This window comes from Pteropus vampyrus, unplaced genomic scaffold (assembly GCF_000151845.1).
Source record: "Pteropus vampyrus isolate Shadow unplaced genomic scaffold, Pvam_2.0 Scaffold107, whole genome shotgun sequence".
NCBI lineage: Eukaryota > Metazoa > Chordata > Mammalia > Chiroptera > Pteropodidae > Pteropus > Pteropus vampyrus.
In genome coordinates this window covers 4,512,525-4,531,248 of record NW_011888888.1, presented here as the reverse complement: position 1 = coordinate 4,531,248, position 18,724 = coordinate 4,512,525, and the positions used below count along the sequence as shown (strand labels likewise).

General features: G+C 32.4%; 1 protein-coding gene across 3 annotated transcripts in view; it reads right to left on the bottom strand.

The window, feature by feature from the left end:
• The window catches only part of CD36 (CD36 molecule), a 39,661-nt gene that overhangs the window by 10,947 nt on the left and 9,990 nt on the right, over window positions 1–18,724 (bottom strand). For all 3 annotated transcript variants that reach the window (XM_011365223.1, XM_011365222.1, XM_011365224.1), the window contains 4 exons: window positions 10,309–10,469; window positions 6,105–6,252; window positions 2,031–2,210; window positions 723–814 (listed from right to left, as the gene is read on the bottom strand). In XM_011365223.1, the coding sequence (XP_011363525.1) occupies window positions 723–814; window positions 2,031–2,210; window positions 6,105–6,252; window positions 10,309–10,469 (581 nt within the window). The remainder of the gene's footprint in view (window positions 1–722; window positions 815–2,030; window positions 2,211–6,104; window positions 6,253–10,308; window positions 10,470–18,724) is intronic.

Genomic DNA, 18,724 nt, shown 5'->3' with positions numbered 1-18,724 from the left:
GTATCAATATTCCAGGTGACTAGGCAGGAGCTTGAAAAAGGAAATTGTAGCTGTCTGGACATGTCTTATTCTATTACTACTTCAAAGGAGGCATGCTCTTTATTTTTAAGTTTAATATATAAGTTTAAAACTACATAAAAATCCTAATTCCATTTTTGTACTGATAAATATATCAATATATCAATATAGAAAATTATTTTGAGAAAATTTTGAAAGAGAAAATCATTGAAGTGTTCACATGGATTCATTAAGCTTTTATCTTTATAGACACATTAGGTCATATCAATGGAATGAACAATTTTTATTTGATATGCTCAGTAAAAAGGTTTTAAAACCCAATAAAATATATTTTTCTGCCGGCTAGAGGATCAGTTGATATATTGATTTTCTTTCTTTTCATTTGTGTTTATCTAATTGTATGGGTACACTGTAATGCTGGTTATGCAGTAGAAATGGAAATAGTCCCTTCGTATTTCTTTATTAAGAGAACCTGTAGGTAAAGGAAAACCTAACTCTCAAATGACACTGATTTTCAGCAGCTATGCACTAGTTTGACTAGTTGTTATAACTAAATCATTAATACCTGTCCGAAGAGGAATTTTCAGGGCTGAGATACAAGCAGGTTTGTTCTATAGGTTGATGTCTGTCCTGTGCCTTCCTAGTTGTTAAAAGAATACTGCCTAAAAGTACTCTAGTTACCACACACTTTACCTGATACTTACTTTTTACCTTTATAAGTGTCAATTATAGCAACTTTGCTTATGTCATCTTTTCCATTGAAAACTGTATAAACTCCATCTGCAGTATCGTTGTACTGAAAAGATATGTACAAAAAAATTAATTCTAGAGCGAACCATATTTTCCAAGTTAAAAAATATGTAATTAATTCACTTTTGCATTTCTCAATGTTTAGTCATAATTCTTTTATATAATTTAAAATGCATATGCAATAAAATTATTGGTCTTTAACATGTTAAAAAGATGGAATATAAAAAGTACCTGTAAATAAGTGCTAGATGCTGAATCAGAAGAAGAAAACAAATATCAGAAAATGGCATAATCCAGACTCTAGTACTCTTTGTCATAATTAAGCCAGCAAAACAATTTTGATTACTACTACTATTACAAAATCTATAAGAACAATGACAGATTTCTGGAGGTATTCTAAATGTTATGATCTTTAATAAGTGGTTAACAAAAATTAGGTATACAAAATTACAAGAAAAGAGTTACAAGTATCTGAGTTAAAAAATAACTGAATCTCTGTTCCCTTAATGCTTTCTCCATGACACTTAATTGATAGATAACCTTGCAATTGTAAATACCATCTAAAAGGAAAATAACAGTAATAAACTGGAGAATATAACTAATATCACTTATTGTGACAAATCATAGTCAAACTCCCAATTCAAGAGTCAGCTTGTTCAATTATAATTCAAAGCACTAAGCTATAACTAATTATATCACTAAGTTCACATTTTCCTTAACCTCCAAACCGTCATTTCATGACATTTATGGACCATTAAAAGTTCTTACTAACAAACTCCATTAAAATAGGATATTGCTAATTTATCAATACTATTCAATGCAAATTTAGGCTAACTTTTAAATTTACACTAAAATAATTTGTGACAGGTCCAGAGAAGGAGGATGATAGAATGAATACATTTAACACAATTAAAGGTATGGTATTAAATTCATTTTTTTGAGAAGGAAAATCAAAACAAAAATAGTGATCAAAGCCTTACTAGCTTATAACCTAATTTTAGAAAAATTGTTTATTTATTAAAGAATGGAAATTGGATTAGATCTCAGCTTCTTAATTTTAAATTTAATAGTTAAATATAGATAAGTAAATTATCTGAACTAGGAAAGTTCGGAAACCAGGCAAGAAACTTTCAAAAATTAGAATACATATTCCCTGATCAAAAATAGGGTTAACACACTAAATTATAAAATTATGAATTTCCTATACATTATAATTATCTAATTGAAGCATAACAATATTGACATTCATATTTGGTACTCACAGGAAAAAATGCACCAACTGTAGTAGTAATAGGGTATGGAACCAAACTCAAGAATGGATCCTTATAGCCCCACAATAGTTCTTTCACAGTTCTCCTTTGAAACAGAGATGATTTCGACTTTTTGATAAGCGAATTGAGTAACACTTGAACAAATGCATTTGGATAGAGATGGGGTGCAGCCTACAAAAAAAATCACCGTTTAAGACACCATTTGCTGTATCACATATTTAACAAATAAGTGGACTAAAAACTAGAATTAAATTTAATAAAAGCTTTAAAACTGTATCTGTAAAATTACTGCCTTTCAGACAAGAAAAAGCTAAAGAGTTCATCACCACCCAATCACTATTACAAGAAATGTTATAGGGACTTCTTTAAATAAAAGAAAAATAATTTAAAAATATAAATGATAGAGAGCGTGCAGCCAGGTAACTGGCACGGACCCACAGCTGGCATTAGATCTGAGTTCCCACAGGAATGCCCAGGCCTAGAGGGGTTGCTGGAGAGGAGTATGTGAATGGAAGGCCTTCTTCTTAACGGAGTCTGACGGGGGAGAATCTATCCGGAATAAGTTTTAAATTAGAGGGAACAAATGGCGTAGATGATAGAAGCTCTGTTAATCCCTCTGGTGACCAAATCAAAGTTGTGATGAAAACAAAGAGCAGCAGCAAGGAAAAATTGCCTGGGATCTAGAGGAACAAGCCATACAATTAGGGAGAAATCCAAGAAAGCACCCTGCAATGGCAGAAGGTAGGACGGGGTGAGTGGCTGAGAGAGTTGGAGGCTGCGGCAGCAGCAGAAGCCTCTTAAAGGGGCTGTGTCCATGAGTGGATTTTTTGTGGTGATGAACCTACTTGCTCTGAGCACCAGTGCCAATTAGGCTGAGCACAGGGGGCACCAGGGACTTACAGGGAACACTGAGTTGTCAGAGTGAAGGCCAAGGTGAGACTCACTTTGTAGAGAAGTGCCGGTAGTATCCATTGTTCCTTGTTGAGTGGACACAGTGCCACCATAGCATTGACATCATCAAACTTGATAACAGAGGTCTCTCCGCCCAGAAGATTCCCTGAAACCCCACCTCCCCCAACTTGCGGCTCCACCCAAGCAACATCCAGATATGTCCTCAGTGAGTCAGGTGCTCCTTGCTGAGCAGCACCTAGACTCACGTTGGAGGCAGCTGGCCTCAGATTCTCGTGTGGCCTTTTGAGGCAACTATAAGCACAGCATTTGTGGATTGCTTGACAAATCTTAACAGGTGGCCCCAGAGGGACAGAGGTTTGGGCTAAGCTTGGTCTGCAGCTGAACCCCTCTCAGGACTGTGCCACTTCACAAATCCACACTAGTAAGTCTGGAGACTTAGGAGCTTTGCTTAGTACATAGAAACAGATATGGAAAGGTAGCCAAAATGGGAAGACAAAGAAGCAGAAATCATATGAGAGAACAGAACAGAGATCCAGATATAATGGAGTCAAGCAAACTAACAGATGCCGAGTTCAAAACATTGGTTCTAAGATGCTCAATGAACTTATGGGAAGTGTAGATGAATTTAGTGAGAACTTCAACAAAGAGATAAAAAGCATAAAAGTAGAAATGGAAATTATAAAAGGGAACCAGTCTGAAATGAAGAACACATTATCTGAGATAATGTATGCTAGATGAAATAAACAAAAGAATGAACAAAGTGAATAAAGGAAAGGTTTAAATGCCCTGTTTAGAGGATGGGAAAGCTAAGGACACTCAGTCAGAATGGCAAGAGATAAGATGCCAAGACTATAAAAATAATTTAAGGAGCATATGGGACACTATTAAAGATCCAAATATCTGTCTGATCGGCGTACCTGAAGAAAATCAAGATGTTGAACAGCTGTTTGAAGAAATAATGATGGAAAACTTCCCTAACCTGGTGAAGGAAATGGATGTAAAACCCCAGGAAGCTCATAGGATTCTAAAAATCAGGGATCCAAAGAGGCCCACACCAAGACACATCATAATTAAAATGCCAAAGTTTAAATACAAAGAAAGAATATTAAAAGCAGCAAGAGAAAAACAGATAGTTACTTATAAGGGAACACCCGTAAGACTGGCAGCTGATTTCTCAAAAAAATCTATGCAAGACAGAAGGGCTTGGCAAAAAATATTCGACAGGATGGATACTCAGGGTCTACAAACAAGGATAATTTATCCGGCAAAGCTATCATTTAGAGTTGAAGGACAGATAAAGAGCTTCCCAGACAAAAATAAGCTAAAGGAATTTATCACCACCAAGCCAGTATTACAGGAAATGTTAAAGGGACTTCTTTAAGAAGGAAAAATACAAAAGACTCACTTCACATTAAAAAACATACACAGACTTAAAGGAAAAGGATGGAAAAAGATATTGCTTTGATTGCCCTAGAAGGTATTTAAGTCAGACAAAGATAAACACTATATGATTTCACTTATATTCAGAATCTAAGGAATAAGAAGAACAAACTAATTAAAACCAGACTCACAAATATAGTGGACAATTTGGTGATGGACAGAGGGAAGGGAGGTTTGGGGGGGCGGGGAGAATGGGGTAAAGGAAAAAGAAGTACAAATTAGTAGCTGATGGATGGTCACGGGATGGGGAGCACAGCATAGGGAATGCAGTTAGCATTAATACATTGGCTAGATGGAGGGTCAGGGGAGGAAGGGAGCAATGGGGGGATCATTTTACGAACTATATAGATGTCTAACCCGATGTACTGTATAGTTGAACTAATTAAATTTAAAAAAAGAAAATTGAAAAAATATATAAACAATAAAATGGCAATAACTATATACCTATAATTGCTTTAAATGTACATAGATACATAGATTAATTGCTTCAATCAAAGACATAGGGTGGCTGAATGGATAAGAAAACAAGACCCATACATATGCCACGTACAAAAGACCCTCTTCAGATCAAAAGACATACACGGACTGAAAGTAAAGGGATAGAAAAAGATATTTCATGTCAATAGAAATGAAAAAAAAAAAAGAAACTGGGATAGCAATAATTATATCAGATTAAAAAAACTGTAAAACAAAGGCTATAACAAGAGACAAAGAAAGATCCAGCAATTCTACTTTTGGGTATTTATCTAAAGAAGCCCGAAGTGCTAATTTGAAAAGACATATGCTTCCATATGTTCACTGCAGCATAATTTTAATAGCTGAGATATGGAAGCAACCTAAGTGTTCATCAGTAGACAAATAGATAAATAAGAGGTGGTACATATATACAATGGGATATTGCTCAGCCATTACAAAAAGAATGAAGTTTTGTTATCCGTAACAACATGAATGGACCTAGGACGTATTACACTAAGTGAAATAGGTCAGACAGAGAAAGACAAACACCATATGATTTCACTTATAAATGGAATCGAAAATACAAAATAAACAAACAAAACAGAAAAAAAACCTCATAGATACAGAGAACATTTTGATGATTGTCAAATGGGATCAAATGGGAGGAGGGTTGGAAGGATGGGTGAAAAGGGGGAAAGAATTAAGATGTGCAAATTGCCAGTTATAAAAACAGTCACGGGGATATAAAGCATAGGGAGTATAGTCAATAATATTGTAATAACCACATATGGTATCAGATGGACACTAGACTTACTGGAGTAACCACTTCATAAGATACATGAATGCCTAGTCACACTATATTATACACCCAAAACTAATATAATAAAACTAATAAAATGTAATTGAAAAGTTAAAAAATATATTTACAAAATAAAATTACTGCTAAATCTTGCCAAAACTAAAAGTATAATTTGTCTAACCCCAAGATAAGTAAATTTCTCTGCCTCAGTGTCAGACACAAGAAGATATTCAAAGTTCTATTTTGTTTAATGATATACTTTAAATAGTCTTCTAATTCAGTTGATTACTATATGATTTTTGTCATCTTTCCTAAAGACCATAACTCTATTCAAAATAACAACATAGGAACACATCTTTATAAAAATGACAGAATAAATACTATCTAATGATATCTAATCACAAGATTAATTATAGTGGATTCTAAGTATTTCAAAACAAATAATTTTGTCTACGCACAGCAACAGCCAGATTGAGAACAGTCAAAGTGTCATCCTCTGTTCCACTTGATAGTGAAGGTTCAAAAATGGCAGCATTGGGCTGTACAAAAGAGACTGTATTGGTCTCAGGGTTGTGGGTTATATTTTCCTTGGCTAGAAAACGAACTCTGAAATACAGAAGTAAATACAATTCAAAATTATTATGTCAAGTGAACATTAGGTCTCAAATGTCATTCATTTGTGCAACAAATAATTTTTGAGAATATGTCAGATATTATGTTAAACAATTGGGTTTAAGTGATAAAGAAGCCAATGATTGGTCTCTAGCAAATTCGAGAAGAGGGTCTTAAATTTGCATAGCAGGGAAGAATATGTATTATTATAGGAGTTTACACAGAATCTATGGGAAAACAAAGAACAGATACTAATCCAGACTGGGATGGTCATGTTGGAGTAACAGTCAAGATACATAAGTAGTCCTAATTACAAATAGAAGTTTAGTTAAGTGAAATAGTGTATAAAGTAGTATTCTATGTGTAAGATAAGAAAGAACATGATATATTTTTAGAAGTGCAAATGGTTAAATTTGTTTGCATTACAGAGTGAGAGAGTAAGGAGACTGGTGAGAAATAAAGCTCTTGAAACAAGCAAGATCACAAACACAAAAGGGTTACACATCCCATACTTAAATGTTTAGCCTTTATCCTGAGGGTAGGGAGGAGACAGGAGAGAGTTAAGCAGGGAAATATTAAGAACACATTTTCTTATATTTAAAAAAATGCTCAAAGTACATAGTACAGCCCTGGCTTTTCCATATTTTCCAGTACTGTAATGAGAATTAAAGATAACTAATGGAATATAATTTCCATTTTACAGACCAATTTCCCTCCCTCTCCCCTCCATATATTGAATACTGATTAGTTCTAAGCTCTTGGCTATAACGTCTCTAGGTTTCAAAGTACCAACTACTTTTTAGATATGTGGTGAAGGGTGATTGTTATGGAGAAAAATCTTTTACAAGTATAAGATATTGAGATGAAATAATGTATACTTCATTCATTGCACTATCATGTATTTGAATGTCTATTATATGAGGTAAATAGACAACTAAAATAAAGACTAAAAAAAATGAGACTAAAATATTTTTTAAAAAGCACCTTTCACTCAGATATAATAAAAACGTAAATTTGTGTAGGGTAGGGATTATGAGTATTTTGTTCCCCAAGCAGTGCCTGGTGTATGGTGAATTCTCAATGAATATTTTTTGGAATGAATAAATCAATTGATGGCTTACGTTTTTTGGAAAAAGAATTCCAAGGAAGCTAGAAAAATATTTTATTTTTAATATCCTTTCATCAAAGTTTAATTATTTATTCTTTTTGGAGTATTGAAAACACATAAAGGATTATAAAAGTCTGAAATAGCACCCAAGACAGTCTATTATTAGTCAATTCCTATTTTCTCTCAGGCAATTTTATTTTAAAATTAAATTACACATTATTAACACTTAAAATTGAAATACTTTAATTTTCAGGAACATTTATGTATATACAAAATAATTGAAATAATAGCAAAAAAAACTGACCTAAATTCTAGAGCTTACATAAATTGTACTTACAGCATTGTACCAGTAGATGGCACTCACTGAGAAAAATCTTATACTAAGGCTTATCTTTAGAATGTACTTTAAGAGAACATAATCACTCAAATTTTTTTGTTTAAAAATTAGAATGTATACAAGTCTTGGAAAGGGTTGGTTAATAAGGTCAAAGGAAGAAATTTGTCTTAAATTTTTCTTCAAGACTGCATTCTTTGTATTTCTTCCAAAATGAAGTAACAACGACAAAAGACGTGTTGGATTTGAGAATATTTTGAAGAAATTACCAAGTCTTCAAAGAGATTGTAGAGATGGAGTGCGTGTTAGAATGTATGTAATTAAGATCTCAATCCAGGAAATTTATTCTCTGACCCATGTCATACCTTGTCAATCAAAGTTTCATAGAAGTCACTTGAGCAACTATTGACCGAATAAGCCTGTGGTTCTATTTGAGAAAGGCTATTCCTACACTACCTATTTTAACTGGATTCAGAGGATAATTTATGAGGAGGAAGGTTCACCTTAACACATGGAGGACACTTAAGCTATTAACTTTTTCTGAAAGGTAGTTTTCTCATTATTTAAGGCATCCTTAGCAGACACTAATGACTCAATTTTGATGATATCATGAGTCAAGATGACACCTACCTGATCAGAAATCCATCATTATATAACATTATTATATAACTAGGAATTTTAACATTGTTATATAAATAGGAGTTTACTATTTATAAACTAGCAAATCCAACTTCTCTAACTCTCCCTTTACTGCCTGTCCAAATAAATCAAATATATCTAACTTACCTTCCTATCATCCCTTAGAGATAGAGGTTAAAGCCTCTTAGAATAAACTATATATTAACTGTCACCTATCAAAGCAGGACTAGAACTAGACTTAATATTAGGTACCTGTTTCCACACATTACAAGTACTATCCTAAAAGTAAAAACATAACCTCCCCACAAACAAACACAAAATTAAATAGAAAACATGAAGTTTTTAAACGCTGACAACTATTCTCTTTCTTCACATGTATTCAGTTCAGTCGGGTTATGATTTTTAAACAATTATGCTGAGATATTCATTAGGTCACATGAGAATTCTAGATTTTCATATGTATACATCATAGCTACAACATTTTTTTGAAACAAGATATTCATATCAGCTTTTGATAATAACATAAAACTGTAAGACTGAAAAATAAAAATATTTTCCAAGGTAAGATTTTTTTTTTTATGACAATGAAACCCAGAGTTGTGAGTAATCACAGATAAGTACCTAGAGACAGGAGACTTGGGGATAATTGGTAGGACACAATAGGCGCCAAGGCCCTCTGCAGCTTATAAATCATGTCTATGGCAAGAGGCACTACCCTCACAACTATCATTATTTCATTATATTTTTTTAATGTAAGTCATCAATCTAGAAACCTATTAATGCATGGGGAGAAAAATATAATTTTTCTATCTAAAGATATCTATTAGACTATCTAAAACAGATAATAAAACTATGAATTATAAGAAATCATTAAAAATGTACTTTGTGGTAAGAATCGATCATGATATATAACTAATTGTAATTATTCTTGAGGAAAAATCACATATTTGTATAACAAATGATACAGAACATAATTATATTCCCATATAGATATCATAAATGGTTAAGGTTAGTGTTTTTAGCATCTCAACACCCCTTTTTTTTACTTTGATGGTTGGAGAAAAGACATAGTTTATAACTTAAATAGGAGAAAATGTATACAAAAATCTAGGCATTACCAGTTCCTAAGTCTATGTAAACATGAACAAATCACATCACATCCCTTTGTGTCAGTTTTTTTAAATTACAAAATGAAAAGTTCTGGCTAATCATTTCCATCTAGTTCTAACAGTTCAACATTCTATTCAAAAGTATGTTAAACTATTAGGGAATGTAGGATAAAGGTGTAGTATATCCAGTCTCATTACTGAAAAATATATAATAGTGAAACTATTGAATAAATAGAAACACTTGTATGACCTGGAAATTAGGTTGAATAGAAATCTTTAGCAGGTAGCTGTAGTTATATAAAATCAGTTTAATGTTATGATTCTCAAATTTGAGTGTGTATTGTAATCACTCAGAGGGTTTGTAAAACTTATTTCTGGGTTCCAACCCAAGAGTCTCTGATTAATTTGGTCTAGGGTGGGGTCTATGAATTTGCATTTCTACCAAGTTCCCAGGTGATGCTGATGCTGCTAGTACAGGTATTACACTTTGAGAACCATTACAGTAACATATACATTCAATTTTAGGATTTAAAATGCTCTAGTTTTTAAAATTCTGATAGATTTTTTCTATTCAGCATGCATATTTCAGAGTTGTTGAGAATATGTCCCACAAGTATAAAACACTTGTAACTTCTTAAATGTATTTAATGCTGGTCAATTTATAATAAATTCTGCATTTCTTATAATCATTATATCCTTAGATTAGTATTCTATATAGGCAGAAACAAAATATTTCAATGTCTATTATTGGCAAGATAATATAGGTACATTTTAATACAACAGCATTTGTCAAGTGGAAGCTTTTTCAGAAATACATATGGTCAAGGAAAGAGTGCCACTAATTTGAGGGGCCTACTCACCTGTACGTATAAGGACCTCTTTGCTTAACTTTAATAGTGCTGCTGTTCATTACCACTTCCTGTGGATTTTGCACATCAAAGATCCAAAACTGTCTGTAAACTGCTGTGCCTGTTTTAACCCAATTTTTAAAGGCAGTTGTACCTTCTTCAAGAGTAACTTCCTATAAAAAAAGAAAACAAGTCTGGGTTATTTCTTTGGAGTAAATATGGGTACTTCTGGGAGTTTATAACCATTAGTTAGCCAATGAAAAGATCATGTGCAAGTTCCTTGTACTCGAAATCCTTATAACATTCCCACATACTTGCAACAGAAATGTTTCGACAAATTATTATAGCATCCTCCTTAGTTAACCTTTTACAACAAAAATCAGTGTATTATACTGCTCACACTTCTGTTGATCTTAAAGCCAACCACTGGCAAGCTTTAGAGTGACCCTATGGCAATATTGGAACAGTTAGTAACATGATTTATTAAGTGAATTTTATTAAAACTATTATAAAAAATTTTTATCAGGTAGAACATTAACTTTTCTTCTGCCCTCTGTGAGTTGGATTGATGAGACAAAATAGAAAACCTGAGAGAAAAATCTAGTGGTATGGGAAGCTTTTTCCTTTTCTTCAAAAGTTGAGCACTTCAGGGAATGATCACTTAATGCTTATTAAATTATTAAAACAAACACTTCTGGATAAAAAACATAAATATGCCTTCCTCCCTTTAAAATCCTGCTCAATATGGCTTCCTTAACTCAATATACTAGGACCTCAAGATAATCATGCTAAGTGAAATAAGCCAGACAGAAAAAGTTGAAAATCACATGATATCACTTATGTGTGGGATATAAACCTAAAAGCAACAAATGAATAGGACAAACAAACAGAGACTCAGGGACATGGACAATGGACTGGTGGTTACCAGACGGTAGGAGGAAAGAGATAGACGAGGTAAGGGGAGTCAAATATAGGGAGGAAGGGAGAGGGTGAAGTGTGGAAAGGGGATCAAATATATGGTAGCTGAAGGAAACTGGACTTTGGGTGGCAATCACACAATAGAATATATAGATGTCAATTTATAATGTACACCTGAAAATTATATAATTGTATTAACCAATGTTACCCCAATAAACTTAATTAAAATATATATATAATATATATATACTTGTAAAATATATATACTTGTAACAACCCAATAGTACATGTTTCCAAAAATTATAACAGTCTAATTCATTATAATTAGGTTACTATGTTTTAAATAAAAGGATGAAATAAGGAAGTTGTCCTAGTATTCTTTTCATGACAGAATCAGAAAAGCCTATATTAGAAATCTGTTCCTTTGCTTTAGGAGTTGTTGGACTGAATGGAAAGTCACCAAACTGCTCAGGGACAATTTCATTATCCCTAAAATAAGAGAGTTATTGATGTTCTTCCAGATTCCTTCCATGCCTTTCACTCTCTGTAGCAGGCACTATTTCTAATTAGGTACCTTGGGAAGAATGCCCAGCCAGGATGGAAAGCTCCAACTTACCTTAGTGTGCTAGAGAAAGAGAAATAAAACAATTTCACAGAAAATGAGACTAAAGAGACCCATGAATACTGGAACAATCTGACCTATTTGCTACCTTCACCTGGAAGTATCAACTCATAGAATGATGGATCAGGAAAGGACAGTGAACATTATTATCACATTTTCTAGTAGAGCATACTGAGGCTCCAAGAAACCAGGTGGCTGGCCCAAAGGTAACCTAGGCAAACAGTAGAAAACTCACGATGAGAGTCCTAGCCTCTGACCCTTAAACTAGTCCTCTTTTACACCACGCTATTACTCTTTTTTTTCCGTCACCTCTGCACTTAGTTGGTAAAAGTCAAATTGTATTTCATATCTTCAAGAAACTTTACTTATTGCTTAAAGCAGAGAATAAGAGAATTCCTTAGAGAAGAACAGGGCTCCAAGCTAAAATGCAATTACAAAATCCTGTGCTGTTGCAATCCATTTATGCTGGGTACATAGAAGTTACTAAAGTGATAGTAGACTCTATTACTTTTACAACCAATTGTTCTTGAAAAACTTTTTATTTCTTCCCAAAAAGTTTGATCTCCATACTAACAAGCCCAATGTTAAAACAAAATTACATATAGATGAAGTATTATGGCTATTCTTCTAAATGTAAAGGTATTTAATGAGGGTGTTGAAGCTGAAATCTATATAAAAGTTGAAACCTATATTAACTTACCCATTTCAAGAGACGTTATGAGGGGAAAACACACATGAACCCATATAAATACACATTTACTCTCTCACTCTAAGAACCTTAAGGATTAATGCAATATCGACTATCATGTACTTCTCAATTTATTTTATAATATTGGTCTAAAGAGAAGGTGACACTTCTCTTTCTGCACATATTTTATTTCAGTTCTTAATGAAAGGAAATCAATAAATACTTATAGGATCGAAAAGGGACTGTGATGAAATGTACTTGGCAGGACAGAAAACCTCTCTAACTCTAATGAATATGAATTTAATATCAAAAGACAATGTAAGTGTAATATACCTTTTTTTCTAAAGGCCATGAATCACTTTGACTTATTTGTTGATCTGGAGATATTTTTAAAAATGGAAATATTGAAACATAAAAATTTGAAATAAATACATTGAATTATCAACTGTGAGATTTAGGGACATCTAACAATATCCCTTTCTTCAGAGAGAAATCGGGCCTAGAGAAAACAGATATCTGATTCAGAAATATATGACAATATAGTAGCAGATAATAAAGAAATCAGGTATTTTCACTACAATCTTTTGTAATTTCCATAATACCATGATTTGTTCAGACACAAAGAGAAAAATATTGAAGCAGTCTAAGTAAGAATGTATTTCTTCTCTTCCTAACATTACTACATATATTAGAAAACTGTATAGCCTGAATACCAAGACTAAATATCACACAAGTTCCTCTTTTAAAATAAGCTAAAGAGTTTAGGACTTTGTGAATTTAAAAGGCCTTGACTTTAAATTGGATTTGGACTATCGAGCCTATTTTGCAAATCTTTCACGAATTTGAAGCACAAAGCTAATAAATATATATGCAGAAAAAGTAATATAAAATCCTCTCACTTGGCTGATGTGTATGTACATCAGTATCTGTTCCTGACTTTAAGTATATAGACTATCCAGCCCTAAGAATAGCTGGATCCCAACCTGAGGACTCTCGCATGGCATGGTCTCCAGCTGGGTTTGAAAGCCACTGACCTTGAAACTTGTATTCTGTTACATTAATTTGAAAGCAGATGTTTGGGACAGTAATATCTTCTATCTAGTCACATACTCACTTGATTATTACTGGTGCGAGAAACAATATTCATCTATATGACTGACAACTTTAGTGCAATTATTAAAATGCCTTTGAGATATTCCAATGTATAGAGTATGTAGGGTACAAATATATAAAGTATATTGTCCCATTTCTTAAGGATATTATGAAATACTAAGAAAGAATCATGTATAGCAGGTTTTAATCTCTGACTTAGAATCCCTCTTCCTACCCCTACCCTGAACAAGTATAGTGTCTTCTTCCCTCAGAGTACAGAGTAAAGTGTTTTAAAATGAATCTAAGATGATATGAGTTTGATCCCCAGTTCGGTCACATACTAACCACTTAAACTTGGGCAGGTTATTTAATTTCTTTATACCTCAGTATCCTCATCTGTAAAATGGGAATAATAATAATATTTGGTTGAATTGTTCAAAATTAGTATTTTTTAAAGTCAAAATAATTTGAATGAAGTTTAATTAAATATTTATTCTTATAATTTGTTATCAGATTAATAAATATGAGCACTTAGAACTGTATTAGCACATAGGAAGCATTCAAGAAACATGTTAACTATTATTACTAAACAAATTCTATCCCCTTTTTAGAGGGAGAACTCTAATATTATTTATTCCCAGATGGCCTTAACTGCTTCATTTCAATTATTTACTACTTAAACCAGTCATGTGTCAATAACTCATGTAATATTGTGTGACACTTCTCTTTCTGCTACTTATTTACTTTTACATTTATTCTCACTCCAGGAAAATGAAAACTTTCTTAAAAAACAAAAATATACAGAAAATAATCTTTATACTCCCTTCTCACCACCACAATTTCTTTTGTTTAGGGCCATTTACAAGCAAATTTCCCATATTCAAAAATATTTCTCATTTTTGTATACATTATGTATGTGTATGTGTGTGTGGGTGCACACATGCACATGCACTGAGAGTAAGAGAATGAATTAGAATATTAGTGACAGTGGTGCTGAGAGTCAATAAATGGCTTTAGAAACCAAGAGATAGTCCTTTGAAAAGATAAACAAAACTGACAAATCCTTAACCATACTCATCTAGGAATAAAAGAGGACTCAAATAAATAAAATCAGAAATGAAAGAGGAGAAATAACTACAGATTCCACAGAAATACAAAAGATCATAAGAAAATACTATGAGCAGTTATATGGCAAAAAATTGGACAATCTGGAAGAAATGGATACATTCCTAGAAACATACACTCTCCCAAGACTGAGTCAAGAAGAAATAGAAAACCTGAACCGACCGATTACCACCAACTAAATGAAATCAGTAATCAAAAACCTCCCCAAAAAACAAAAGTCCTGGACCAAATGATCCAAACATTCAAAGAAGAATTAACACCTATTCTTCTCAAATTATTCCAAAAAATTCAAGACAGGAAGTCTCCCTAACTTCTTTTATGATGTCACCATTACCTTGATTGCAAAAGCAGACAAAGATATTACAAAAAAAGAACTATAGAACGATATCTCTTATGAACATTGATGCAAAAATCCTTAACATAAATATTAGTAAACCAAATTCAGCAATACATTAAAAATATCATACACCATGATCAAGTTGGATTTATTCTTGATATACAAGGTTGGTACAGTTGCCACGAATCAATTAGTATGATATACCACATTGACAAATCGAAAGATAAAAATCATATGATCATATCAATTGATTCAGAAAAAACATTTGACAAAATCCGGCATATATTTATAATAAAAACTCTCAGCAAAGTGGGAATAGAGGAAACATACCTCAACATAATAAAGGCCATATATGACAAACCTACAGCTAACATCATACTCAATGGGGAAAGGCTAAAAATGTTTTCCTTAAGATAAGGAATAATACAAGGACGCCCACTTTCACTACTCCTGTTCAACATTGTATTGGAAGTCTTATCCACAGCAATAAGACAAGAAAGAGAAATAAAAGGTATCTGAATTTTAAAGGAAGAAATAAAACTCTCATTTGCAGATGACATGCTGCTATATAGAGAGAACCCTAAAGATTCCACCAAAAAACTGTTAGAACTGATTAATGAACTCAGTAAAGTATCAGGGTACAAAATTAATATTCACAAGTCAGTGGCATTTTTATACACCAATGATGAACTTTCAGAAAGAGAAATTAAAAAACAATCCTATTATAATTACAACAAAAACATTAAAATACTTGGGAATCAAATTAACCAAGGAGGTGAAAGACCTGTTCTCAGAAAATTATAGGTCATTGAAAAAAGAAATTGAAATAAATGGAAGCATATACTGTGCTCATGGGTAGAAAGAATCAACATCATTAAAATGGCAATATTACCCAAAGCAATCTATAGATTCAATGCAATCCCTATCAAAATACCAATGGCATTTTTCAGAGAGTTAGAATAAATAATCCTAAAATTTATATGGAACTATAAAGACCCCAAATAACCATGACGATATTGAAAAAGAAGAATAAAGTTCGAGGTATCACACTACCTAATATCAAACTATGTGACAAGACTACAGTAATCAAAACAACATGGTACTGGCATAAAAACAGATACATTGATCAATAGAACAGAATAGAGAGCCCAAAAATAAAGTCAAGCCTATATGCTCACTTAATATATTACAAAGGAGACAAGAGTATGCAACTGAGGTAAAGATATCTCTTCAATAAATGGTGTTGGAAAAATTGGACAGACACATGCAAGAAAAAGAAACTGGACCACCTTCTTACACTGTATACTAGAATAGACTCAAAATGGATTAAAGACTTAAATGTAAGACCCAAAACCATAACAATTCTAGAAGAAAATATAGGCAGTAATCTCTCTGATATTGCTACTAATAATTTCTTTTTGGACATATCTCCTCTAGCAAGGGAAGCAAAAAAAATAAAGAAAGAAAGAAATTGGACTATATCAAACTAAAAAGTTTTTGCACAGCAAAAGAAACCATCAACAAAATGAAAAGACAATTGACTGAATGGGAGAAGATATTCACTTATGATACATCTGATAAGAGGTTAATATCCAAAATATATAAAGAATTCATATAACTCAACAACAACAAAAAAAGCAAATAATCCAATTAAAAAATGGGCAGAACTGGATAGATATTTCTCCAAAGGAAAAATATAGATGGCCAATAGACATGAAAAAGTGCTCAAGGTCACTAAATCACCAGAGAAATGCAAATTAAAACCACAATGATATATTACCTCACACCTGTCAGAATGGCTATCATCAATAAATCAAAGAACAAGTGTTGGTGAGGATATGGAGAAAAGGGAATAATCATATGCTGTTGGTGGGATTGCAAATTGGTACAGCCACTATGGAAAACAGTCTGAAGGTTTCTCAAAAATTAAAAATTGATATACCTTTTGACCCAGTAATTGCACTTATGGATATTTATCCAAAGAAAACCAAAACAATAATTCATAAAGATCTATGCACCCCAATATTCATGGCGGCACAATTTGCAATAGCCAAGATATGGAAGCAACCTAAATGCCCATCAACAGACGACTAGATAAAGAAATTATGGTTCACATACACAATAGAATATTACTCAGCCATTAAAGAAAATTAAATCCTACCATTCACAATGATATGGATGGACCTAGAGATTATTATGCTGAGTGAAATAAGTCAGAGAAAGATAAATACCGTAGGATTTCACTTATATGCAGAATCTAAGGAAAAGAAGAACAAACGAATCAAAAACAGACTCAGAAATATAAAAGACAATCTGGGATGTACAGAGGGGAGGGGTATTGGGAGGCTGGGAGAAAGGGATGAAGGGCTAAAAAAGTACAAATTAGTAGTTGATAGATGGTCATAGAAATGGGGGGCACGGCATAGGGAATGCAGTTAGAGTTTGTAATGGCTAGGTGGAGAGCCAGAGATGAGAAAGGGGAATCAGGGGAATCATTTCATAAACTACATAACTGTCTAACCAATGTACTGTATACTTGAAACTAATAATAAAATAAAAATTTTAAAAATGGCTTTAGTGCCAGGTTATCAAATCATCAATGAAATAAAACCCACAGTAAAATTTGGTGAAACAGATTGGATTTAATATATTTCTGAAACCCAGGAAATTAGCCACCAAGAATTTATGTGAGAATCTAAAATAGGAGATTTTGTATTTGGCATGAAAAGTAGACCGTGTTGATATTAAATTGGGAGAGAGGAAGATAATTATATATGTTTACCCATTATTTCTTGAAAAATTGTTTTGAAGTGATTTTACTATTGTAGTTAAAATGCAAATAATTCTAGAGTCTAATCTATTTTTTACTGCTATTTTAATTTAAAATTTGTTTTGAGTGTTTCATGTTCTCTTATATAGTTATTAAAATAAAAATTCTACCTTCTTTAACAACTAATACTTCAGACATTTTGAGCTTTTTATATACTACAAAAAATATACAAACTATTTTATCATATCTGAAAAAATAAGCAAATGTCATGAACTTAATATAAATTACATATTAAAATATAAACTATTGGTTCAAAAGGGTTTTTTAGTTATTTTAGTAAATAGTTAATTATTATTTCAATTTACTTTATATGAAAGCATTTCTTACAAGCTACTAAAGGATCATTCTTTTCAAAAATGGGGGAAGAAAAGAATAATATAATTGAAAGATGATATAATTGAACATTGGTCTTTTAAAAAAAAAGGAAAAAATGTTTCATTCTCCTCTTGGTGTTCTATAGTTAATATCATAGGGAAATTAAATTAAAATTTGTTTTACATTACTTATGTTACACAATACTCACTATACATTTATCAGATTATATTTAAAAAGTTGAGTGATAAATTATCTTTTGTAAATAGTGGCAGATCTTTGAGCATTTTTCGAAATGCTTTGATAGTTTCCACATTTGTGGCAACTTTTACTATTGACTTTTAGTCTATCCAAAAAGATTGCATAGACCTGCGGACTCCACACAAATCTATTAGAAACCATAGTCTAAAATACTGGTAAAAAAGTTTTCAGCTATAATCCATGAAATGTATGAAGTCCCTAGAAAACATCCTTTGGAAATAAAGAGTGAAATTTTATATATAT